The sequence below is a fragment of the Camelina sativa genome, chromosome 17 (genome assembly GCF_000633955.1).
Source record: "Camelina sativa cultivar DH55 chromosome 17, Cs, whole genome shotgun sequence".
Classification (NCBI taxonomy): domain Eukaryota; kingdom Viridiplantae; phylum Streptophyta; class Magnoliopsida; order Brassicales; family Brassicaceae; genus Camelina; species Camelina sativa.
The window spans coordinates 13,446,923-13,473,973 of record NC_025701.1 but is presented as its reverse complement, the minus strand read 5'-3'; the positions used below and the strand labels follow the sequence as shown (position 1 = coordinate 13,473,973).

Here is a 27,051-nt window from a genome sequence, read left to right as displayed (position 1 = left end):
TATCCACATGATTTTCCCCCAACCTCCAAAATACAACATAAAGAACATATAGAAACTCTCTATTGGATATATAAGGTTATATAATCAAATCCCCTTCTTCTTCTCCTTCTTTTTGTTCTGCCTTGCTCTGTTTTTTTGTTTTTGTTTTTTGGTTTGTCACTTCACAAAAGCTTCCAATCTGCCAAATCATATGTCAAAAACAAACATTATTGCAAGAAGAAGATGAATCTGCTTATTAACAACACATAGGTTTAGTTTTCATAAGAAGACATCAAGCACACGAACGAGAAAAGTAAGGTGAAAATGTAATGGGCACAATACAGAAAAACAGTCATAATCCAAAAGATGAAACAAAGAACAAGATCATTTCAATCAAAACAGAACATGACATCTGTGTTCTTATATTTAAAAACCTTAAAGAACCCTAATTCAAACCTCCATTTCTAACCAAAACCCGCCAGTGGAAACATATAAAGATGATCAAGAAGCAAATCTTTGAATGATATATCTAAACAGATCCGACACCAATTGTGATAAATTTAAGGCTAAAAGAAGTAATTACCAGAAATCTCCTTTCCGGAGGGAGATGGAGGGGTCAAGACGTAACAGAGAATGGACCTCCCAACCATGGAAATGGCGGAGACGATCCCAGCGACATAGAAAACCATGATAAGAGCGAGAACCCAAGGCAACAAAAGAAAGCCGATGAAGAAAGTAACAGATCCACAAAGCATAAGAGCCACAGATATACCAAGCAGCAAAGACGCGAACCCAGACGGTGAAATATGGGCCAACGAAGGAGACGACGACGAGAAACGATGATGCAAAGAGGTATGAGGAGGACGAGGACGAATTCTACGAGGAGGCGGATCGGAGAACTGATCGTCGGGGAAAGATATAGGCATAGGAGGTGAACGGAGAAGATTCAAAACAAGAGAAGATAGATCGTAAAAAACCCTAGATTGGTGCTGCTGATCTCGCTCCCCCCTTCTCATCATCACAACCTCAAACAAGAAATGAAAAAAAAAATCCCAACTTTTTTTTGTGTTTAATCTCCAAAAAAGATCACAGAAGAAAAGAATTTGCTTGAGGAAGAAGATAACTAAAAAAAGAAGGGTGTTTTGCTAAAACCGAGGCGAGGAGATAAAAAAGAAAAACAAAAACAAAAACAGCCGGCAGAATTGATTGGGTAGAAGAAGAAGAAGAAGAACAAAGGTGTGCTGTTAATGGAGATTGCCTTACAAAATACGATAACTAACAATCTCTCTTACACAAACACACACACAGAGAAAAAAGGACTGAAATTTATGAAAAAGTTGTTCCTCGAATTTTGTGAAAAGAAATGCAAAAGGAGAAGGCGTCGTGAATCGTGTTGTTTTGGATAACGGAAAAAGCAAAGGACGAAGTAAAATAAAGGAAGACGCGTTGTTGATACGCGAGGGATATGGCGAGTAAGTAGGTCTCTCAGTAATGACGCGGCGTGAGAGAGTTGGGGTCTTTTCTCTTATCTTCTTTTCTTTCTTTCTACACCATTCTTCTTATCTGTTAACTTACAAGTCATTAATTTTGTTCCAATCATACCAGAGCTGTCGTTTTCTTGTTTTGCCCTTTTTTTCTTTTTGTGAAAATTTAGTTTTTTTTTTTAGTTTTTATTTTGGGTTTTGGTTATTTATTTGACTTTTTTTGTATAAGTTTTGAATTTGATGTATTCAACCAAATAATTGGGTTTGATTGGTAACCAAAACAAAGTTTTACAAATGGTACGGCTTTCAATTTTTACCAATCACAAAAACTTTACCAAAACTTTTATTAAAAATTTACAGTTTTTTATACAGTTTTGGCTACGTTACCAATAAGATCCAATAAAAATACTAATGGCTTTTAGAAAAATGAAACTGTCTTTGTTTTCAATTCAGGCTACTTGGATTTATGAAATGACTATAGTGATTGACAGTTCAATAATTCATTATTATTATGATATTAACTTTACTAATCCTTTCCTTTTTCCAATTCCAAAAAAATGAATATATATTATTATTACTAGGACTCAGACCCCCCGCGATGTCACGGGTAGGGGTGTCAATCGGGCTGGCCCGGCCCGGCCCGGCCCGAAACCCGTAAAGTCTGCATATATTTGAACCTGGTCCGGCCCTGCCCGAAATATTTCCGAGCCTATATTTCAAAGCCCGAGCTCGGCCCTAACAGGGCTACAAGACTTTTCGGGCTTTTCCGGGCTTATCTTATCGATCAAATATTCAAACTTATAAGCCTTAAAAAGCAGTGTTTGAAGGTGCATTATAAAACAAATCAATCAAAAATTTAATAACTCATCTATATTCACTACAACCAACTTAATTTAATAGAAATTGTTTAAAACTAAATAAAATTTCGATATTTTAATCAAATAAACCAATATATAATTCATATAAAATATCATTAATAAAAAATTTATAGTATAAAATATGGTTATTGAGTAAATATGAAAACTAGGATTAGAGTTTAAAACTTTATTTACACTGTTGTAAATAGAGATTTAGGTTAAAGCTCTTGTTCTTATTATTGATAATGAATCCGAGATTACATATATATAGGTTCCCATAGGGACCAAGTACAAACCGACATAAGTAAAGGACATAGCCGAATGGGCTTAAGTAATGGCCGATGGGCCTTAGTACAATGGACTGTAGACTACTAAGGCTAATAGATGGGCCGGTCAGATAGAGTCCATCAAGTGTTTTACAACACTCCCCCTTGGACGAGATGACCGTGCCTATGCGAGGATGAGATCGCTGCAATGTGCTTAGGGGATGCTGCCTCATTAAAACCTTACCAGGAAAACCCATTGGGACAAAACCTTGGTGAAGGAAAAAGAGTACAGCACACATTGCTCCCCCTGTTCCAAGCATCACTCTAAGTCCTTGAGCCTCCGCATTCCAATCTGGTGCGTGAGCTTCCTGAAAGTTGTAGTCGGTAGTGCCTTGGTGAAGAGATCGGCTGAGTTGTCGCATGATTGGACTTGTACCACTTGAACTTCTCCGGCCTTTTGTAGTTCATGTGTGTGAAAGAACTTTGGCAGTATGTGCTTCGTCCGATCTCCCTTGATGTAACCATCTTTGAGTTGTGCGATGCAGGCTGTATTGTCTTCATAGATGACCGTGGCTTCCTTGTTGTCTTCTAATCCGCTATCCGTCCGTATATGCTGAGTCATAGACCGCAACCAAACACACTCACGGCCGGCTTCATGTATGGCAAGGATCTCCGCGTGATTTGAAGATGTGGCAACCAAAGTCTGCTTCATGGAACGCTAAGAGATCGCTGTACCGCCGTGCGTAAACACATAACCTGTTTGTGATTTACCATTGTGTGGATCGGATAGATAACCTGCATCAGCAAAACCAACTAAACCATCTTTGTTATAGTTAGTAAAGTAAAGACCAAAGTCTGTCGTTCCCTGAAGGTAACGCAGAACATGTTTAATACCACTCCAGTGCCTTTTGGTCGGACAAGAACTATATCTTGCTAGGAGGTTCACGGCAAAGCTGATATCTGGCCTAGTGTGACTAGCCAAGAACATTAACGCTCCTATAGCACTGAGGTAAGGCACTTCAGGACCAAGAATTTCTTCATTGTCCTTCTTAGGAGCAAATGGATCTTTATCCACTTTTGTACTTCTCACAACCATTGGGCTAGTCAATGAGTGAGCTTGCTCCATATTAAATCTCTTGAGTACCTTTTCTGTATATGCCTTTTGATGCACAAGGATTCCATTATTTCTGTACTCAAGCTGTAACCCCAAACAGAATTTTGTTTTGCCTAGGTCTTTCATTTCGAATTCTTTCTTAAGATATTCGACTGTTTGGGCGATTTCCCCAGAGGTTCCAAGGATGTTCAAGTCATCCACATATACTGCTATTATCACAAATCCTTTGTTTGCAAACTTCTTTATGAATATACATGGACTGATCGGGTCATTCTTATAACCTTCCTTGGTCAAATAGTCACTAAGTCTATTGTACCACATTCGACCACTCTGTTTCAGTCCATAAAGCGATTTGTCTAGCCTTATGCAGTATTGGTCTCTAGAACCACTTTTCTTGTGTTCTATACCCTCTGGTAATCTCATATAAATCTCATTATCCAGTGGACCATACAAGTATGCAGTTACAACATCCATTAACCGCAAATCCAGTTTTTCTCTTACAACCAGACTTATTAGATACCTAAAAGTCGTTGCATCCATCACAGGGGAGTATGTCTCCTCATAATCTATGCCGGGTCTTTGAGAGAATCCTTGTGCTACAAGCCGTGCTTTGTATCTCACAATTTCATTCTTCTCATTTCTTTTCCTTATAAAGACCCACTTGTGTCCAACTGGTTTGATTTTAGGTGTTGTCCTTATGATCGGACCAAACACACTTCTCTTCTTTAAAGAGTTTAACTCCACATCAATGGCTTCTTTCCATTTAAGCCAATCTTTACTTTGAGTGCACTCTAATATAGATGTGGGTTCTAGATCCTCATTTATTTCAAGTGCTACCTTGTATGCAAATATATCATCAATGTCGACATCTTTTCGGTTCCATTGTATACCAGACATAATATAGTTTATCGAGATCTCATTGTTGTCAATTCCTTCAGGTTCTTGGGTCTCAGCGTCTTGAGCCTCATTTGATACCTTAGGAGTTTCTGTGACAACGTCTGGTTGTTCTATAATCCCTATAGCCTCGGTCTGATTTGCACCTCTTTTACTCTTCCGAGGATTCTTATCTTTGGAACCTACTGGTCTACCCCGTTTTAAACGTGGCTTTGACTCTATAGCAACTTGGTTATTGTGTTCCTTGTGAACATCAATACGTACTGGTGCATTACAAGCTGGTATGTACGATTTTGTTACTCTCTTTGGGTCAGCAAAGGAATCTGGCAATTGATTAGCTAGCTGCTGTAAATGAATTATTTTCTGTACTTCTGCATCACATGCGTGTGTGCGAGGATCTTGCCAATTTAAGGATGTTTGATTCCATGTGATTTCCTTGACCAGCTTGTTAGACTCTCCCCCTAATGTAGGGAACTCGGACTCAATGAACTGACAGTCCGCGTATCTGGCCTTAAATAAATCTCCTGTGAGTGGCTCGAGATACCTTATGATTGTGGGAGAGTCATATCCAACATATATTCCCATCCTCCTTTGAGGTCCCATTTTTGTTCTCTGTGGTGGAGCAATTGGTATATATACGGCACAACCAAATGTTTTGAGATGGGACAAGTCTGGCTCTTGACCCGTTAATAGTTGGGATGGTGAATATTTGTGTTCACTAGATGGCCTAATGCGTATGAGTTCTGCTGCATGTAAGACCGCGTGTCCCCAAGCTGACACGGGAAGCTTCGATCGCATTAATAATGGTCGAGCTATCATTTGTATACGTTTAATGAAGGATTCAGCTAATCCATTTTGTGTATGGACATGTGCCACAGGATGTTCCACACTCACCCCCATGGACATACAGTAATCATTAAACGCTTGGGATGTAAATTCACCAGCATTATCTAGACGTATAGTCTTAAGTGGAAAGTCCGGAAAATGTGCTCTTAATCTGATGATTTGAGCCAACATCTTAGCAAAGGCTAAGTTTCTTGTGGATAACAAGCATACATGAGACCATCTGGTTGATGCATCTATCATCACCATGAAATATCTAAAAGTCCCACTTGGTGGGTGTATTGGTCCACATATGTCACCTTGTATCCTTTCCAGAAAATTTAAAGTTTCTCTTGTGACTTTTACTGGTGAGGGTCTTACAATAAGTTTCCCTTGTGCACATGCTACACAAGTTGCATTTTTAGGGAAAACTTTTCTTTCTTTGAGGTTGTGCCCTTTTGAACTCTGGATTAATTTACGCATCATGTTCTGACCCGGGTGGCCAAGCCGGCCATGCCATAGAGTGAATTGTTCATTGAACATTTTGTGCTTTGCTAGGTTAGCTTCTATCATATTGATCTTAGCATGGTATAAACCAGTGGCTAGTGCAGGTATAGTCTCTAGGATCTTCTTTTGTCCATTTACATTTTCTGTAATGTATAGGAACTCTTTAGATCCTTCACCCTTGGTTTCAACATGGAAACCATTAGTCTTATATCTTTAAAGCTCAATAAGTTTCTCTTAGAGCTGGGTGAGAATAAGGCATCACTTATTTCAATATGTGTACCCTTAGGTAACAAAATGTGAGCCTGGCCGTAGCCTTCTATCATGTTTGCTATACCCGCAATTGTACTAACATTTGCACTTTTCATTTTAAGGTTTATGAAATATCTTTTGTCTCTTAGTATAGTGTGGCTGGATCCACTGTCCACCACTAGTTCACTCAAGTCCTCGACCATTTCTATTAAGAGGACAATAATTTGTATTTTACGAGACAAGTTTTATAAAATAAAATCCATTGCATAAATCAAAGCAATTATCCATTACAAGAAATTTAAATCATAGAAAGCATAGAAATTAAACCAAAATAAAAACGAAATTCAATCTAAATCTTTAAGGCAATCGGAAGTCTCATAATCTAGCAAGTCGTCCTTCTCATGATCAAAGTCTCCTTCATCATCGAGGTGCACTAGATTAGCCTCGGGTTTCTTCTTTAAAATTTCTTGGTATGCCTCAACCAGGTGTTTGGCAGTTCTGCAGTTCTTGTACCAGTGGTTTGTCATACCACATCGGTTACAGGCCGATTTGGCCTTGGCGTGTGGTTTAAAAGACCCACGGCCTCTACCACCACGTCCGCGGCCTCCTCGGCCTCCTCGGCCACCATGTCCTCTGCCACCACGGCCTTGGCCGTAGTGTCTTTCTCTGTGGACGTAGTTGGCCTCTAGAGGTTCTTTAGGCTCTTTGGCCTCTGCAGCAACTTTCTTACCCAAATCAACCTTGTTTGCCTCCGGTAATGGGGCTGTACCAGGAGGTCTCATAGCACTGTTCATCATCAGCAATTCATCATTCTGCTCAGCGAGCAGTAAACACTCAATGAGTTCCCCATAATCGGCAAGTTTTTGGTGCCGATATTGCTGCTGGAGTACTCGGTTATTAGGGCTGAAGATAGACAAAGTCTTCTCAATCAGCTCCTTCTCAGTCACCTCTTTTCCACACAGCCTAAGGAGTGAGACAATCCTAAAAAGCTCAGAGTTATACTCTTCCACGGATTTGTAATCCTGGATCCTTAGGTGTTTCCAATCATACTCTGCCTTTGGAAGGAGCACCGTCTTTTGGTGCCCATAACGGCGTTTAAGCTGTGTCCAAAGGTCAAGAGGATCTTTTAGGAAGAGGTACTGGCTCTTAAGAGGCTCAGCAATGTGATGATGTATGTGCTGGAGGCACTTACTCTTTTTCTTTTTAGCGCACTCCAATGTTTCGTCAAGGCATTCTTCCAATCCGTTTGACTCGAGATAAATCTCAGTGTCATTTGCCCATTGCAAGTAGTTATTTCCAGAAGCTTGCAGGATTGGGTATTCAAGGCTTTTGAGGTTTGCCATCTGCAAAGATAGACAACCGATAGTTAGCATGCGGTATATGAGACTGAACCATGCAACATTTATTCAGGTCATGCGGTAATGAGACCGGTCATGCCTTAGGTCATGCGGTAATGAGACCGACCATGCCATGCCTTTATGTATATTTTCGTTTGGTTTAATCCTCATGCATGCAAGACAACAAAATCAAATGCATGCAACAATCCTAGATAGTATTTCCTTTTTCTTAAAGTTTCCTTTTAGTTTAAGATTTACTAAATTTATGTTTTAGGAAATATCTTAGGCTTTAGGATAATTACTATATTTTAGATTAGGAACTTATCCTAATCAAGTCTTAATTCCGAAATTTTAAAGTTTTAATTCCTTAGCAAAGCTTAATATTTTATTTCGGATTTTAGGGTTTCAATTCGAGATCTTAGGGTTTATGCAGCCGAATCTAACAAGAACAATCTATGGTTCAATTTGTTTTCTAACACCCTACTCGAATCCTTATGATGCATGAATGATCAATTTTTAATTTCCTAGAACAGTTTAATTCAACAAATATTTCTAGGTTCTTATGCATCACAACAAGCAATCAACCAAATTTTAATCTTAAGAGATAATTGGTTTTAATTCTCAAGAAATCTAACAACCTAAACATGATTCAACTTTTAAGTTTTAGGCTTTAGAGATCTTAGTCTATGTTGGTTGTTTACTTGTTTTTCTTTTAGGGTTTTAATAAATCTTAAATCCAAATTCGTTCATAGGGTTTTAAGAAGGTTTAGAACTTTTGTTTACCTTCACCGAATTGGATCTCTGACTGGTTATGAACCGGGAGCTAAAGACCTCGGTAATTCCTCTCTTCCTCGAACAGCTTCCCTCGATCAGCTTCTCTCGAACAGCTCCTCACGAACTGCTCCTTGCTTCGCACTTCGAACTCACCCCCAATTCCGCGAACTACGAACCTCGATCAAGTTATCGATAGAAACTTGATCACGAGCTAAGGATGCTCGTGGATCAGTAAGAGATCTTCGAGATAAAGAAGATGAATCTCGAAGAAGAAGAAGAAGAAGGCGGTTTAGGGTTTTAGGGAAGAAGAAGAGATCGGCGGCTGCCTTTAGGGTTTTTAGGGTTTAGAGGCTATCGTGCTGATAACGTGTTGTAAATAGAGATTTAGGTTAAAGCTCTTGTTCTTATTATTGATAATGAATCCGAGATTACATATATATAGGTTCCCATAGGGACCAAGTACAAACCGACATAAGTAAAGGACATAGCCGAATGGGCTTAAGTAATGGCCGATGGGCCTTAGTACAATGGACTGTAAACTACTAAGGCTAATAGATGGGCCGGTCAGATAGAGTCCATCAAGTGTTTTACAACATACACTAAATTATTAATCAGATATTGCAATTAAACAAAAATATTAACAAAAAGGTACAAATATATTTATTAAAGGACTTTTCGGACTGGTCCGAGCCCGGTCGGGCTAAGGCCGAAATACTCTATAGCCCAAACGGGCTGAGCCCGAAAGGCCCGATTTTTTCTGGACATATATCTTTAAGCCTGAACCCAGTGTTTTGTTTTTCAGGGCCGGGCCGGGCCAGCCCGCGGGCTTTGGCCCTAATTGATATGCCTAGTCGCGGGGGAAATATTTTAGAAAAAGTAAATAAAAATTTAAATTTAAAATTATACATTATAAAATCATTTGAATGTAATAGAATAATTTGAATACATAAATATTAAACATAAACTGTTACTAAAAACACAACCATCAAAATGAAAACTTATAACAAAAAATATTATCTATAATAGATGCAACTTTGCAAAAAACATTGTTTAAAGTATTATAAATATATAAGATATTTTATGAAGAATTATGGTAAAGAGTTACAATTAAAAAATCATTATGACAAAGTGATCCTAATTGAGAATATTGAACTAATGGTTGTAATGAGTAAATATAATTTTTTATTAAATAATTTATAATTAAAATATATTAAATAGTGAGTGAAACTGTATCAACGATAAATTAAAATTCAAATACACAACTTTTAATAATAAAATAAAATAAATGAAAATAGTTTTTAACAAAAATTACGATATATAGACGCAACTATAAATTCTATATTAAGTTTTATTAAATTTCTATATTGCTATAATCATTTCTAAAATTTAATTTAGATAGAATAACGTTGAGAATAAGATATTAATATCCAAATTATATAGATTCAATATAAAATGGAAAATTTGTTTTAACGAATAATTATTTGTTAGTTATTGATGAAGAGACAAATATATAGAAAGTTCAAAAGACATGAATAATAGACACACCTATTAGAACGAAAATTTGTGATGAAAAAATATGAATAAAATATAGTGAAAAGACACAACTCTACAATGAACAGATACAACTGTTTGATTTTTTTTTTTAAACAATATTTTAACAAAAAAATACTACGAAAATTCGCAACTGTTGTTCGCATTTATTCAGATTGTTATTATTATTTTTAATTATTAAACTATTTTTAAAAGAAAAGTTATGATAAATAGATGCAAATGTACATTTTATATTAAGTTGTATTAAATTTCTCTATTACTATAACAATTTCTAAAATTTTAGTTAGATTATAAATTAACGTTGAATATTAGATATTAACATTCAATTATCTAGATTCAACATAAAATAAAAAAATTTGTTTCAACGAGCTTGTTAGTTACTAATGAAGAGACAAATATAAAGAGAGTTCAAAAGACATGACTATTTAAATAGACACACCTATTAGAATGAGAAGTTGTGATAAAAAAATATAAATAAAATATAGTGAAAAAACACAACTCTACAATGAACAGATATAACCGTTTCAATTTTTTTCTTTCAAAAAAACAAAAATTTTACGAAAAGGTGCTACGAAAAATCGCAACTGTTGTGTCTGCTTTTGATTATATTTATACCTAATAACCATATAAACTGCTTTTAAATAGAAAGCATCTTTATTATCATATTGAAAAGTCAAATTCAAAAACTCACTATATAATTCATCTAACTCTTAGAAAAAAACTCCAAAATATATAAGATATTTTATGAAGAATTAGGGTAAGTTATAATTAAAAAATCATTATGACAAAGTGATCCTAATTGAGAATATTGAACTAATGGTTGTAATGAGTAAATATAATTTTCTATTAAATAATTATAATTAAAAGTATATTTAATAGTGAGTGAAACTGTATCAACGATAAATTAAAATTAAAATAAACAACTTTTTAAAACAAAATAAAATAAATGAAAATAGTTTTTAACGAAAATTACGATAAATAGACGCAACTGTAAATTCTATATTAAGTTTTATTAAATTTCTATATTGCTATAATCATTTTTAAAAATTTATTTAGATTATAGAATAACGTTGAATATTAGATATTAATATCTAAATTACATAGATTCAACATAAAACGGAAAATTTGTTTTAACGAATAATGATTTGTTAGTTATTGATGAATAGACAAATATATAGAAAGTTCAAAAGACATGACTATTTAAATAGACACACCTATTAGAACGAAAAGTTGTGATGAAAAAATATGAATAAAATATAGTGAAAAGACACAACTCTAAAATGAACAGATACAACTGTTTGAGTTTTTTTTTTTTTAAAACAAATAAAAATAATATTTTTACAAAAAAATACTACGAAAATTCGCAACTGTTTTTCACATTTATTCAGATTGTTCTTATTATTTTTAATATTAAACTATTTTTAAAAGAAAATTTACGATAAATAGATGCAAATGTAAATTTTATATTAAGTTGTATTAAATTTCTTTATTACTATACCAATTTCTAAAATTTTAGTTAGATTATAAAATAACGTTGAATATTAGAGATTAACGTTTAATTATTTAGACTCACCATAAAATAAAAAAATTTGTTTCAACGAACTTGTTAGTTACTAATGAAGAGACAAATATAAAGAGAGTTCAAAAGACATGACTATTTAAATAGACACACTTATTAGAATGAGAAGTTGTGATGAAAAAAGGGGCATTCTCAAAAATGCCCCTTTTTCCATATCTCTTTTTAAAAATACCCCTTCATGTTGACCATTTTTAAAACTACCCCTCTTTACATACAAAATGACCAAATTACCCTTTTTTGAGTGACAGCAAGAATGTACAGTCATCAAAATCGAAAATATTTTCCCGCCAAAAACATTTCCCGCCAAAATCGAAAAATTTTCCCGCCAAAAATATTGAAATTTATACCTTTTAAAAACCTTGTAAATGCTTTTAAAAAACTTTTAAAAGCGTTTGCAAGGTTTTTAAAAACCTTGTAAATGCTTTTAAAAAGCTTGTAAATGCTTTAAAAGTTTTTTAAACACCTTGTAAACAATTTTAAAAACTTTTTAAAAGCATTTACAAGGTGTTTAAAAACCTTTTAAAACTCTTTTAAAAATCTTATAAAAATTTTTACAAGGTTTTTAAAAACATTGTAAAAGCATTTAGAAGGTGTTTAAAAACCTTTTAAAAATCCTTTTAAAAACCATTTGAAAACCTTTTAAAAACCTTTTAAAAACCTTATAAAACCTTTTAAAAACCTTTTAAAAATCTTGTAAAAACGTTACAAGTTGTTTAAAAAACCTTTTAAAACTCTTTAAAAAATATTGTAAAAGCCTTTACAAGGTGTTTATAAGGCTTTTATAAGGTAGAAACCTTTTAAAACCTTTTAAAAACCTTGTAAATTTTTTTTGGCGGGAAATTTTTTTTTTCGAAATTTTTTATCAAAATTTTTTTGACAAAAAAATTTTTGGCGGGAAAATTTTTTCGAAAAATTTTTGGCGGGAAAATATGTCGGAAAATTTTTGGCGGGAAAATTTTGTGTTTCTTTTTATTGAATAAAATAATTTTCATATAAGGGTAAAATGGTCATTAAAAATTAAAAGAGGGCATAAATAAAAATGGCAAGAAAAGAGGGTATTTTTGAAAAGGGGTATATCAGAAGGGGCATTTTTAACAAATTCTCATGAAAAAATATAAATAAAATATAGTGAAAAGACACAACTCTACAATGAACAGATATAACCGTTTCAATTTTTTTCTTTAAAAAAAACAAATAAAAACAAAAATTTTACGGAAAGGTGCTACGAAAAATTGCAAATGTTGTATCTACATTTGATTATATTTATACCTAATAACCCATATTAACTGTTTTTAAATAGAAAACATCTTTATTACCATATTGAAAAGTCAAATTCAAAAACTCACTATATAATCCATCTAACTCTCATTAAATTTTTATATTTAAAATTAACTAAAAGTTGTAAATTAGATTCATCATTCCAAAAATCTTTTGTTAAATCAAAATTGGAGTAATTTCTTTACTTTTAAAAATTGAATGCTAGAGAATAATTTAGAAAGCTGTAAAAACCGTTTAGAGATTGAAAGTTTATATTATTTTGTGTCATGGAAAAAAATGAAAACAGTTCAAACAGACAAATATATATAGATTTTAAAAGATATGGATATTAAACACAACTTTACAATGAACAGTTGCAACTTTACAAAAATACCGTTACAATGAACAATTGCAACTTTCTATAAAACACATAATTTATTTTTTTTAACAGATTTTTTAGAAATTATCCAAAAGGTATGATTGAAAAAACACAAATTTTGGTGACATTTACTTGGATTGCTATTATATTCATCATTCCAAAAATCTTTTGTTAAATCAAGATTTAGAAGAATTTGTCTTTTAAAAGAATGAATGCTAGAAAATAATTTAGAAAATGTATAAACCATTGAGATTGAAATTTTAGTTGATTTTGTGTCATGGCAAAAAAATGAAAACAGTTCAAACAGATAAATATATATATTACAAAAGATACGAATGTTCCAATAATCACAACTCTACAGTGAACAGTTGTACCTTTTCATAAATAACCGTTTTAATGATCCATCACGACTTTTCAGAAAATATCCAAAAGATACGATTGAAAAAACACAACTTTTGGTCACAAAGTCAAATCCAAGAACTCACTAGGTAATCCATCTAACTCTTGAAAAAACACTCTTGGTATTTTTATTAAACTTTTATATTTAAAATTAACTAAAAAAATGTAAATTAGATTCATCATTCCAAAAATCTTTTGTTAAATCAAGAATTAGAGGAATTTCTTAACTTTTAAAAGAACGAATGTTAGAAAATAATTTAGAATGTAAAAACCGTTTGAGATTGAAATTTTAGTTGATTTTGTGTCATGGCCAAAAAAATGAAAACAGTTCAAATAGACAAATAAATATATATATATATATATATATATATATATATATATATATATATTTCAAAAGATACGAATGTTCCAATCAACACAACTTTATAGTGAACAGTTGTACCTTTTCATATATAACCGTTTTAATGGTCCTTCACGACTTTTCATAAAATATCCAAAAGGTACGATTGAAAAAACACAACTGTTGATCGCATTTTTTCAAATTGTTATTATTATATAGATTATTATTATTATTATTATTATTATTATTAGTATTGTTATTATTATTATTATTATTATTATCAAGTTACAAGATGATGAATCATTGAACAGCAAGTTAGACATGAAGTTATCATTCAAATTTATTGATTGTGTACATCACATTATTTTTGTGGATTGGATTGGTAATAATACTAATCATATCATTTTGTGTCCAGAAAGTCAAACTTAAAATTATTTTGGATAGGACCCAGTCAATATATGAGCCAGGCCTAGTCTTAGAAATTTTATTTTTTAAATTAGTTTTATTTTTTTTTCTTTTCTTTTTTTCCTGATTTTTGGTTTAGTGAAATTTTGATGAGTTCATGAAGTATGATAGGCCATATGCAAAAGTATAAAGATGGCCCAAAATGATATTAAATGGGCCTACAGTGAGTTCATTGTTATGTGATAAACAACGTCCAAAAAAAAACAACTAGCTAGGTAGTGTGAGTTTTTCTTGTTTTTGGTTAATGGTGGTTTAATTATATATACAAGTATCGCGTAACATAAAATGGGAGTTGATGCTCTTAAAAGAATCTGGAGCAGGAGGAAGTATACTTAATAACAAACTTAAAACAAAAACAAAAAAAAAAGATTTATGTGTGAGAGTGTAGGAGTAATGGGTAAAAACACATATGGGGAGCAAAACTGATGACAAAATTATTGAATTATAGAAGGGCTTTATAATTAAACATTATTACACACACATGCACACAATAGGACCGAAAACATGATAGAGGTAATAAACTCAGAAGAAACATGATCATCATCTTAAAATCTCAAAACAAAAAAAAACAAAAAAAAAGAAGAAGAAAGCAATTAATTATTAAGAAAGTTTCAAATAGAGTTGGTATCGTAAGGTAACCAACCCAACATGTAATTATTCACACTTGGTCCTGCTCCCATTCCATCTTGCTGCGCCTGATACGACCTACGATCCATAATCATTACGATATTAATTAATCTTTGGTTTAATTAAGATCGATATGCTAGCTCTAGTTATATAATCAAAGGAGACCACATTAAGAATTGGTTATGAGATAGATAATAAATAAAGTTAATCCAGTTACCCGATCTGAAGAATGGGTTCACATTCCAAAGGCTGGAAGAAAGCTTGGGAGTGTTGTTGTTGTTGTTGATGATGATGACGACCATAGGGATCAATATGATCTTCTGGGTTAGGGTTCAGTTGAAGTGGCATCTGATACCCATCAGCTAACTGCCAAGTACACACACACTTGCTTTGTTACTTCAAACCATTAACCAAATTAATTAATGATGAGTACGTGTATTATTATATTAATTAAATTACCCTTAGTCTTAGAGTTTTATTTGTCTCAGTCAGCATGCGTTCCTGCGATTTTGTTTTTGGTTATATACTAAGATTTGGAATTAAAGAGGAGCTAGATATTAGTGAGTAATTAGTATTTACCTTACTCTGAAGATCGTTGAGCTGGTCGAGCATAAACTGTGTCTGCAGAATTAATTGAACCCAATTATATTTTAACATAGCATATCTTAATTGATAGTGTACAGATCATATGAGAAAGTGATAAACAAAGTATAGTACCCGGAGAGCTCGGATCTGCTTCAAGGAAGAATCAAGCTGTCTCTCGAGTGACTCAAGCTCCTTTGAACTTAGAGGCCCAAGATCTTCTCCCAGTAGATTCCTATAATTTCAAGATTCAAAAAAGTCATCAAGTTGTCTGTACATATAGTAGCTAGCTAGCTTAAGGAGTTGATTAATTATAATTAGTTACCTTTGGGTTCTTTGTAAGGCGTCATAACGCTCCTTAAGCTTGAGATACTCCTGCTGGCTACTAAGTTCCTGTAGTGTATCATCAAATCATCATTAATCATTGGATCTTTGATATCGAACAATTACTTAACTAAAGCTAGGTAGAAAATGAGAGTAAATTAATTAATTAATTAATATTAGAAGAAAGAAAAAGGAGAATGGGGTACAACTGCTAAGGCCTCTCTTGAAGGCACATTGGGCTCTGGTGCTCCATAGTTACATTTTTGGTACCTCTCAAGAGTCCGAAGCATGCTACTACCACACAAAACAAACAATTCAAGGATGGATCACAAGATATATGGTTAGCTTTTAGATATGAATTGACATTGGCATCACTATTCACTTCAAACCAAAAAATTGGAAAGCCCTTAAGAACTTCTGACATAAAAAAGTTGCGTGATTTGATCGAATTGGACGACCACAAATCAAAAGAGAAATCCTATAATTAGTTTAATTCATCACTAACCAGAGAAATTAACCCTAATTCTCATATCAGATCGATGGTTGTTCTCACTTAGCTTCTCAGATAAAATAATATTAAGTCTCCCCTATATATAATTAATTTCTAAGGATAGACAAACAAATAAAGCTTAGGGGATTCTGCAATAGAAGAATTAAAACTTTGATGTAAGGAAAAAAAAAAAAGAAAGAAAACAGAAGTGGAAATCATCAGAAAACACAAAAACATGTAAAAAAGCAATCTTTTTTTTTTTTTTTAATTTAAATGAAACAGATTTTGGGTATCCCAAAAAAAAAAAATTCCTCTTTGCTTCTTTAAAAAGGATGATAGAACACGTACGACACAACACATCAGAAAGACCCATACACATACATAAAACACACATTTCTTTTTTATTTGTTTATATGTTGGTTATATAACATATATGTATGTAATAGATACAAAAGTAGATAGATATATATATATACCTCGAACTACTGCAAAACTCGTACAGCTTTCCCCTATTTGAGAAGATGATGAGAGCAACCTCTGCATCACATAGAACGGAAAGCTCGTATGCTTTCTTCAAAAGACCATTCCTTCTCTTTGCAAACGTCACTTGCCTATTGATCTTGTTCTCTATCCTCTTCAATTCTACTCTCCCTCTTCCCATTCTCTCTCTCTCTCTCTCTTTAATTTTCTTTCTTTCTCTCTACCCAAATATCTCTCTCTCTCTCTCTTTCTTTGCAAGCAATTCTATATATATATATGAGTCTCTCTCTCTCTCTCTCTTTTTTTTTTTGTTTTGTTTATATTTGTTCTCTATGTTATATTACTTTTTAAAGTGTACATATACATTTGTACAAATCTCACAACACTTCTCTCCAAGTACATTAACATGTCAGCTTCATGACTTGAAATATTCTCTTTCTATATACTCTCTCTCTCAGCCCTCAACTATATTTATATATACCCTCCAATTATTGTGTACCAAATGAACCCTCATAGGATTTATTCAAATATTGCAAATTGAAAAAAAATCGTTAATTACTCTATACATGCTTTAGTTCTTTTCAAACCTAGCAATTTGATGCATTTTTATGTTTATACATTATTAGTAATGGAGACAATTTTTTTTTTTTGAATTCCACTCTCGAAGCTAGTGGTTTCTCATTTTCAAATCCATAGTTTAGAGAAATGTGATCCTCTGGCCCAATAGTTTAAATTAAAGAAAGTTGAATGCTTTTTTTCTTTAACCTGGAGGATGATCATCGAATTATAAAAAAAACTGGAAATCCTACATAAACCCTAACATATGAAAACCATTATTATTATTATGGTTTTAATATGTTGAGAGAGACAGAGATATTTATAATTAAATCGTATGATACATAAAGAGTAGTGATGTTGAAAATGAGAGCTAAAAATGGACGGTGGAGATGCGGCTTCGGGTGATGAGTGATGGCAACCCCAAACAGAAAAGAGTAGGGCAATGAATGAGTCCGGACACGTGTCGACATCTGGATGGTAGGGTCTGATAAATCCACCTGATTTTTTTCTTCTAAATTTTAAAAATTTTGGATTTTTTTTGTTTTTATTTATTTTGGTTGCTTTTATAAACGAGTTCAGGGAATCATGTGACCTAACCTTAACTAGGTGAAGCCTCGTACGATTTTCCCAACTTACGGAACTACCCCTTGTGATTGGTGAAAAATGTAAAGTAAAAACACCCTCTTTTGTGATTCATTCATGTTTTTTATTCTTCTTTACTGCTAGATTCATAATATCTACATCTCTCTTACTTACTGCTAGATCTGTTTTTCCGATCGTTTTCCAATTTGTATATAGTTCTACATACTTTTTGTTTTCCAATTTGTATGGTCTTAAAATAAATATACTATAGTAATGTTTATAGTATATGATCCACTTTATAAAACAAACCATGTTGATAAAATCCAGTTTGGTACGAGAGAGTTTGACGCGACTACACACACAGAAAAAAAAAAAGTATGGAAGAAGAAAATAAACATAAATGGATAAAATAAACAGAGTTTTGAATATAAGTGATGGTTTATTTTGGTTATCTTAGGGTTCGTCCGATGTTAGAGATCATGTCTGACCAAAACTCTTAGTATATATATATATGCTTTATGGTTGCAGACGTAATTGCTTTATTTTGACCGGTAAGTAGGTGATGGACACAAAGGTATGATTCAATTAGAAAAACTAAACATAGCATTATTATTCTGTTTGGTTATATTTAAACCATTTTAGTTTCTTTGATTTGCACACTGAATCTTTTGATTATCTCGCTTGATCGTTAAAGCATTTTAAGCAAGTTTGTATGATCAGTTCTATTTATTTGTCTTTATATGTGGACTCGTCCGAGATTATAATATTTTTGATTTCCTTTAGTTTTTCATTAGGTAGAGATAAAACGTATGGTTAACACTTAATAGTATAACTTACAGTCAAATATAGTTAGAAGGGTACGTATGAGAAGAAAAGGAAGGCAAGTACGAATTCACTTCTTTATCAGATCTGGTCGTATAGTTTCAATGTAAGATGATGACAATATGGATAGAGTTTGATGTGCATTAAACCAAAAGAGAAACTAAAGTACATTCAACTATTTATTTATTGATTTCATACCAATGAAGTTAAAACATATATATCTTCTATATTTTCCTTCTCTTTTTGTACTCTTTCCTTCGTTTTTTGATACCCCAAATTTTTCAAATCTTCCCCCATTGATAACATATGTGGTGAATTACAAGGTATGAGACCAACTGAGATATATACTATTTTTAGTTTTTAAAACTTTCAATTGTCAAACATTTCAAGAAAATAAAAACATTCTTCAAGTCTCTTTTAAGACTTTTATCCAAAACGAAAACAAATTTGTAACATATACTGAAATAATTGAAAAGAATCAAATAAAAAGTGAGATAGTTTTTGTTTATACAATTTTATCATTCATTTTATCGCTACGTAAGGAGTAATTTTTTTTTTAGGTACATAGAATTCTCCTATATTGACATCTACTTTATGAAATAGAGTTTTATACATTTTAATTCTTGCTTGAGCGGAACACATCAATTTTTCATGCTACCATATTATCTATCTATTTTACATTATTAACAACAATAAATCATAGACATAATTATCTGTTACTTAACTTTAGTCCTCTCCATTGCTAGATACACCGAATTAACTCGAAAAATGTCACAAGTTAAAGTAAAGCATACTAAATTTTAGTGATAAGATGAGATCTTGAAGGTATATGAATTGTAAAAGTAGCTACGGCCGAATAAATATCTCCTTCTAAAGCATAAGAAAAAAGGGTTTACAAGAAAAAAAGAAGCACTTGGAAATACTCTTTTGGCTTTGGGATCATATGCCCTGGAGCACACACAGGTCCCACTTGGGGCTAGATCGATGAGAGATCCAACGGTCATAGAGAAGTCCCAAAATAAAAAATGCTATTACACGTAGGAAAGAAAGAAGAATCTCGATGTGAGCTAGAGAGACGACGACGACGGTGATCGATGGGGGACCATATCAACTTGCAATGTTGCACTACAAACTAGAACAAATAAATGCCACGTGAAATCCTACACGACAGCTAAGTTGCGAAGTACTGGTGATGTGGTCCATCGACGTGAGATGGGAATCGGACGGTTTTGAGCCGATGTCGTGAAGGGTCGAAGAAGGAATAAGAACCGTTGGATTAATCTGCTAAATATAGACGGACAGGGTCCATGTCAAGACGTAATGGGAAGGGGACCTCGTTTCCCAAAATAGAAAGATGGTGTTATCGTCAAACAAGTCACGTCTGGGGTTTATTGAGTGGGGTTAAGTTTTTGGACCAGTCTCTCTACTTTTTTTTCACCCTTCCTCTACGATATATAGTAAGTTACTGTTGTCATAGACTCATAGTCATTATGCATTAAAAGGTTTTCACTTTTCAGCGTGCAAGAAAAATATGGTTCATCTACGTTATCTATACAAGTTAAAGGACGCTTTATATGTCCGTAATCAATCTAAGTCTAAACTAATAATGAAATGTTATTTACAACAAATTAACGCATATACGTTTTATTTGAACTGTTGTATTACTTAAATACACACTAACAGGTTTCATATACATATATAATGATGTAACTATAAGCACAAAAACTATATAACATATTAACATATATTGTCATTTATGTAGAGACTCAAGATAGTGAGAGTAAATAATTTAATTGATGGTATGGCTCTTTATAAGTTTGCGCTTTTTATTAAATGGTCTTCGTTGATTCTAAAACGGATACATATATATTACTTCGAATAGACCGGAAACCTTTCAAAAAAATGAAACAATAGAGCCGACGAAACAATTTTATACCATATTAATTTTAGATGCTTAGTCCAAGATAAGGATAGCTCACTAGAAGGAAGAGTCATCCAAACTAGCTTTGGAGGAGTGTCAAAGGTGGTTAATTTTGGTTTCAGATTTCGGAAGGAAGAAGCTTTGTTTTTGACATGTTTGATCCACTATAATACTATATTAAAGATTTGAGTTAGTAATTAAGAGAGTAATCTTGTTGCTCCTCAATTTCACGCCAAAGTTCGTATATTAATGAATGCTAAACCAGGCCTTAATTAAGTAGGTTGGGGGCGAGATAACCAAATACAATGTACAATCATCCTTTTGACAAGAAACCTTGCATATATAGATTTATTTATATACATGTAGGCTGTTAGAAAAGAGACTGAAACAGGTTACCTAATGGTATGATGGTACGTATAGTAAGAAAACGAATATGCAAATAATGGGCCGCAAACACTACTCATAAGTCTTATAAAAAAATACAACTAAATTGCCATATACAGTTATACACTACTCTAGTACTGAAGCTTTAATAGAAGTGGTCTTTGTATTTTCATTTTGACATGTCGGGTTTTTAAAACCGGCCAATGTCTCATAACAATGTTATAACATGGAACCATATACTTAGGAACTAGGAAGTAACTATATGTAATTAATATTTTACAAATAGGGTGTAGGGTGTAGTGGTCACTCTAAACCCTTGATTAGGACTTGGAGTTGCCACTTTAAAAAGATAGTGGTCTTGTTTGACTCTAATATCTTCATGGAGTGTTTTTCTTCTCTCCCTATCCTTTGGATTTCTCTAATCCCTAATTTTTGGCATTATCTTAGTCTGTCTAGGTGTTGTATTTTGGTCTGGGTTCTAAAAGTTGTTCTACAAACACCTTCCCGCGATCAGTGGCGGAGCTAGGAATTCAGTTTAACAGGGTCAAAAAAAAATTAAAAGGTCAATTATGTTATTAAATTTTTTCATAGAGGTCAATTGTGCCATTTTACAAGGGTTAATTTGATTTTTTTCCTAAAAGTTTTGCAAAATTTAAAAATTCACCAGGATTATTTGACCCACATGATCCTATATTAGCTCTGCCACTGCCCACGATCTGTTTTTTTTTTTTTTTTTTATATTCTTGTCCATGTAAGTTTTATGATGTTTGTAAGACTTTTCCAGGAGAAAAGTTTGCTCGATCATGACTTAATATAATAGATTTTGGCTAAAAAAAATAAATAATAGTTTACAAATATAAAGTTTCGTGTGAAGAAACGAAATATCAAAGATCTAAAAGTCTCGGTTTGCAATACTCCACAGTTTAATCTCAAATCCTCTATACATGTAAACTCACACCATATTTTGAGGATCCAATATATAACTCCACAGAACTCGAGTTTTTTTCTACCTCATTTTATTGTCTTCACGTTTAATTTTTGTCCCTAATTACAAAACTGTAATGTACTCCTAGCTAGAGTCCCCAATTACATCTCTTGATTGCATAAACTTCATCTTGCATGTCTTAATTATGGGCGGCTGGGCGCTAGAGACATACACACATGCATTCGATCGAGGATTTCAGTTTTATCTCTCCTTTGCTATATCTTTTGTGTTTCCTTTATTTGGTACGTAGCTTCACTTTTTTTGTTTCTCAAGTGTCTCGGTGAATGGATCACTCTAAATTTGGAGAACTTGGGCATTTTGATTCATCCAAAACATACCAAGTGATTTTATGCAGGCCTTGTTTTGTTTTTTTTTTTTTTTCTAATAAAAAAATGGACCAATTAATATGATCGGATCGGGTATGACCTTAAACCGAATCTGACCGGACATTTCGGTTTGGTATGAGTAGCTCTGTTTTGTGCCTCGATCTCAAGGGAACAAACAATATAGTCGCACGTCGTCGTCTCTATCCCTCTCTGTCTCACTTCATCATCGTCCCAAGAGCTGCCTCTGTTTCAGCCGGTACGTTCCCACAGCTCTCTTCTACAAATCCTCTCTTAGATCTTCTCTCACGCGGCTTCGTTTCCCATCTTAGTTTCTTCGCCGTATAAGCTCGTATCTATCCATGGCTCTTCCGCTCGGGAAGCTCACCCTCCTCATCGGTGCAGGTCTGTGCTTTTTATATCAGTGACTAATTTGGTCGCTTGTTGAACTCTCCTCTAGTTTTTTTTTAATTTGTTTCGATGGGTAATCGCAATTTTAGAGGATGAAAAGTTAGGGTTTTTCTTAAACCCTTTGATTACTGTACATAACAATCAGTGTCCTTTGACTGGCTCAAAGTTTAAGGCTTTTCATCTTTCAATTGCCTTTGCTGTAAATTTTTATTGGGGGAGGAGAAGCTTTTGTTTTAGTTTCTATGTTAATGGCACTGACAGTGATTGTGAACTTGCTGAATTGATTGATTTAGTGTACGTGCTTTATGTTCATCTAAGTTACTGCATTTTACTATATTGTGATTTTGATTGCAAGTGTTACTTTAGGTCTTGTTGGGTCAGCTTTTGCTAAAGAAGGGAGCGCACTAGATGTCTCGGGTTTAGTCTCGGGTGCTGTTAAGGTATTCAATTTTTTTCTATGTTGTGCAAAAGCTTGGCGACTCCCACATGTGTATGATGCGGTTTGGCAAAATAAGGCAATGGTTTTGTTTCTGTTGACAGATGGTATTTAGGCAACTGAAACAAGAAGAACCTACCAAACCAGCTACCAATCCCCACAATGATGTACTTGCGGCCCAGGTTAGTTTGACACTAATCTATTGCCTAGGATAAGCTGTCGGATAGAGAGAGATAATATGTAGACTTAGTGAGGACTTACATTATTGTGATTGAGCTCTTTTTTTTTTTTTTTGTAGGTTAACAGTATTAGGCATGAAATACAGTTGCTGTCTTCAAGCAGACCTATCACCATTGTTTCAACAGCAGGATCAGGTCCTCTGGAGTTTTTAACTGTTTTATATTGGAGTTTTTTTATTCCTCTTCTGCTTTTAAAATGACGAAATTGGTTTGATACTTGAGTTGGGTTTGGCACACTTAAATTATGTAGACATTGTTTTTAAAAATCATATTTCAGGTTTTTTTTTTCTCTTTTGCTACTTTTCTCACATCAAACAAGACATACCTATGCTCTAGTCGGTGGCTTTTTCTTCCTAGCATTAGCGAGTCAATTCACTAGCGTAACTCCATTCGTTTTTTTTTTACTGTTAATCAAAACTCGGAAGAAAACATCAACACTTTCCTTGAATCTGCAGGTGGTAGAAAGTATGGTTTGATCATTATCATTGGGGTGATCGGCTACGGATATGTGCGGTGGAAGGTAATGATCCTTCGCCATACCTAATCTACTTAAAATTAGTTAGTTGCTCATTTGAAGTGCTGTTGACTAGTCAAGATTTTGTATTTTAAAATCCATTTCATTCGGTTCTCCTTGCTAATTAGTTTGAACTGGTTTAGTTGTCTGTAGTTTCTTTCTCTTGTTTGAAAACCTACGGCTCACTTAATTAATCTGCAACATTCTCAGGGCTGGAAACTTCCGGATTTTATGTTTGCGACAAGGCGTAGCTTATCAGATGCATGCCGTACTGTTGACAACCAGATTGATGGTTTTTACTCATCGCTAGAGGCAAGTTCTCACTTCACTTATTTCTCAAGCACTCTTATAGACTGCTCATGTACTAATTTGTCTTGTTTTGCCCATTGAACTTTTTCTTATCAGTTATGATGATTTCTTTTGTGAGCTAATCCATCCAAATGATCTAGTACAATAAGTATAATTCAAGTGCAGAAGATCAATATTTGTCTCATTTTGTATCTGTTTGCGTTTTATGACAGAATACAAAACAGGATTTAAGTTCAAACGTTGACAGGATCGGTTGTCATTTGGATGCAAATATGGAGGTTATTGAAGAAACAGAACGAGAGGTACGTTAGATTGAATTTAAACAAATATTTCTGTTTCACTGCATTGTCAAGGCTTTCTGATGGTTCTCATCATTCTTTATAATGTATCAAAATGTTTAGGTGACTGAACTACGGGATGTTACAACAGTTATAAAGGATGACATTAAATCTGTTTTCGATGCTGTTGAAACTCTGGTGAGTAAACTGAGTAATCGCATATATGTTCACCCGTTTATTCTCCCTAAAACAGAAAAAGAGAGATAATCTTGTGATTTTCATGATTGTCAGGCAAACAAAGTCTATCGCATTGAGGGAAATCAGGTAATATGTCACAATTGTAGTTGGAAATTTTTTTGTGTTCATCTTGCATTGTGTTGATCGAATTTGAATTTCTTGGCCAAATATAAAGGATATCACGCTTAGAGGAGTTGGGGCTCTGCATGCTCAATGTCGGGAGAACCAAAGAATTCAAGAGTCCAATCAGGCATGACCCTTCTCCATTGTGCAGAGCATTTTAGGGAAATTGCTACACATACATGTTCATAGTTTTTACGCAGACTTCTTTTATGTTTAGGCTTTGCCATCAACTTCGTCATTGCCAGCCCTTGAGGGAGCTCCTGTGACACCATCTTCAAGGGTAAATGATCAAGTCTTTTATCTAGTCTGGTGTAGTAATGAATTTGAACTGTTCATCACGTTATCTGGATTGTTACAGATCTTACTCTGTCCTATTGTTGATTTCTCTCGTGTTTGATGTAAGCAGACTCTGTCTTTGCCTCCTGTTGCTCCCGATGAATCCCAGTCGCTTTCAACCCCTAAAGGTGCTAAACAGGTTTGTTCTATCTGAAACCAGAGTTTTTTGGTTAGAAACTAAATTTCGTTGTACAGAGTACTGACGTTTCATTTGGACAGTCACACGGTCTACTTCAGCACACTCAATCTATGTCTGGGTTGAAGGTAAAGATTCTTTATCTCTTCTCTGTTCCTCAAGTTCTGAGCATCAATATGCGTCGAACCTAACCTAAAACAATCTTCTATGGATCCGGGTCTTAGGACCTAAGTGAAAGCTCCAGCGGTCGCGAGACAGTTTCAAATGGAACATATTCTGGAGGAAACGGTGTATCATCAGGCTTGAGTTCGGGCATGCTTGGTAGGTTCTCAATACCAAGAATAGTGAGGACTCGTACGGTCAACACAGTGCCTACTAACTGAAGAGAATTAGTTAATTTAATTACTAGAATTAACAAACAAGAAGGGGGCATGTTGTATCTAATAGAGTATTCGAATAGATTTTACTTTTCTGCATGCATCGGAGACAATCCATAAATATTAAATGGTGCATAGTTTTGTAGGGATGCAGGTTATATTCAAATGGGTCATTTATCACAATTTTGTTGCTGTTTCTTTGATTAGGTTTGGTCTGTTGAAACTTGAAAGAGCTATTAATACAATTATGATGAGAAGGGTTTTAATATAAAAGCTATAAACAGAACGAAATCTTGGCCCTCTTTTAAAAATGCAGGTGTCAGAGTTGTGTAGATCTTTGAACTTCTTTTTGGACTGGTCAGTGGTGTTAGAAATCAGAGCAATGAGATATCCCTATCTAACATGGTTCAGTCTTATGTAGCATATGGTCATCTACTGTAAACGTATGATAGATTATGAACCTAGCGTACAATAATATGCCATGCCATACAAGTTGAATAATCAATTCAGGATGAAAGAAGAAAGAAACGATTAGCAAGCTAACAGACCTCTTGACTCGTCGTTTTGGAGTTTATAAGTGTTTCTCATCTGCACAGCATGATGCTTTCCCTTGAAAGATGGTTGTATTTGTGAGTTGGGCTGGTTGGATTGGTTAGCTGCCTCCTAAAACTCTTATCTTACTGGCTTGGGGCAAGCATGAATAGAGTTAATATTCTGCATATCGCGTCAAAAATGAGAAATTAAATTCACTGCATCTGCCTGTAATATACTAATATGGCTCGTCAAATGATGTTCCAAGGTTGAGAAAATTCAATACTCTGCATGCACAAATTTACTTTTGTTTCTGTTGTGATTGTAGAAATATTAGTGTTACAAACCAAGGAAGAACATGCTAAACTCATAAAGTTTTTTCACTGGATTGAATTATTTTTTTGCAATTATCAGGAAGCCAGTTCCTGGATCTTGCTGAGATCATAATACCCTGGAATCTTGGATCAAGATATGAGTCAACGCAACGTTGGAATTTACCATCGACCATTCAAGTTTGAGAATCATGCGTGTCCTGTGACTACTCTTGCTTACAGTCTTTGCTACTCGGTCCAACTTACTATATTTGAGTTCAAGTTGAAACTCAGCTACTAATGAAAATATACATCTAAATTACGAAATCAGCCATTTTAGTCTCTCATCTCTTGCTAGAAAATTTTAAACATGTCACAATGGTAGTATCTATCGCTAGTGGCTCGGCACTTGAGCAAAATAGTGATCTTGTATCTACCCAGTTACTTTGCTTGTTTCCAAGCATGATCACTTCATAACTCTT

General features: G+C 33.8%; 3 protein-coding genes across 6 annotated transcripts; 1 reads left to right on the top strand and 2 right to left on the bottom strand.

Annotated features, from left to right (window-relative positions):
* Positions 145-1,480, bottom strand: LOC104757050. Its single transcript, XM_010479750.2, has 2 exons — positions 563-1,480; positions 145-178 (listed from the first exon to the last, which is right to left on the bottom strand). Exons 1-2 carry the CDS (start codon positions 996-998, stop codon positions 162-164), a joined length of 453 nt encoding a protein of 150 aa, XP_010478052.1. The 5' UTR covers positions 999-1,480; the 3' UTR covers positions 145-161.
* Positions 14,677-16,992, bottom strand: LOC104757049 (developmental protein SEPALLATA 3-like). Of its 4 annotated transcripts, none has more exons than XM_010479747.2 (8): positions 16,753-16,992; positions 15,993-16,077; positions 15,788-15,855; positions 15,598-15,697; positions 15,460-15,501; positions 15,340-15,381; positions 15,098-15,246; positions 14,677-14,958 (listed from the first exon to the last, which is right to left on the bottom strand). In XM_010479747.2, the coding sequence occupies exons 1-8, from the start codon at positions 16,935-16,937 to the stop codon at positions 14,865-14,867; spliced, it is 765 nt and encodes a 254-aa protein (XP_010478049.1). In that variant the 5' UTR covers positions 16,938-16,992; the 3' UTR covers positions 14,677-14,864. The 4 variants fall into 4 exon arrangements, with proteins under 4 accessions (XP_010478049.1, XP_010478051.1, XP_010478048.1 ...); XM_010479749.2 differs by having other exon boundaries at positions 15,996-16,077; XM_010479746.1 differs by having other exon boundaries at positions 15,993-16,080; positions 16,753-16,973.
* LOC104757048 lies at positions 22,511-26,003 on the top strand. The gene is made up of 15 exons (XM_010479745.2): positions 22,511-22,590; positions 22,664-22,736; positions 23,109-23,182; positions 23,283-23,360; positions 23,477-23,552; positions 23,873-23,937; positions 24,142-24,243; positions 24,453-24,542; positions 24,642-24,716; positions 24,810-24,842; positions 24,931-25,005; positions 25,096-25,158; positions 25,285-25,353; positions 25,434-25,478; positions 25,575-26,003. The coding sequence occupies exons 2-15, from the start codon at positions 22,694-22,696 to the stop codon at positions 25,731-25,733; spliced, it is 1,047 nt and encodes a 348-aa protein (XP_010478047.1). The 5' UTR covers positions 22,511-22,590; positions 22,664-22,693; the 3' UTR covers positions 25,734-26,003.

Bases quoted from the DNA above. Each gene is read 5' to 3' on its own strand.
- LOC104757050 (XM_010479750.2), bottom strand. From the start codon at position 998: ATGATGAGAAGGGGGGAGCGAGATCAGCAGCACCAATCTAGGGTTTTT.
- LOC104757049 (XM_010479746.1), bottom strand. From the start codon at position 16,937: ATGGGAAGAGGGAGAGTAGAATTGAAGAGGATAGAGAACAAGATCAAT. The intron at 16,081-16,752 runs GTATATATATAT...TTTGTGTGGTAG, and splicing joins GAGTTTTGCAGTAGTTCGAG to TAGCATGCTTCGGACTCTTG. The intron at 15,856-15,992 runs GTACCCCATTCT...GATACACTACAG, and splicing joins CAAGAGAGGCCTTAGCAGTT to GAACTTAGTAGCCAGCAGGA.
- LOC104757048 (XM_010479745.2), top strand. From the start codon at position 22,694: ATGGCTCTTCCGCTCGGGAAGCTCACCCTCCTCATCGGTGCAG. The intron at 24,717-24,809 runs GTGAGTAAACTG...CATGATTGTCAG, and splicing joins TCGATGCTGTTGAAACTCTG to GCAAACAAAGTCTATCGCAT. The intron at 25,006-25,095 runs GCATGACCCTTC...TTTTATGTTTAG, and splicing joins GAATTCAAGAGTCCAATCAG to GCTTTGCCATCAACTTCGTC.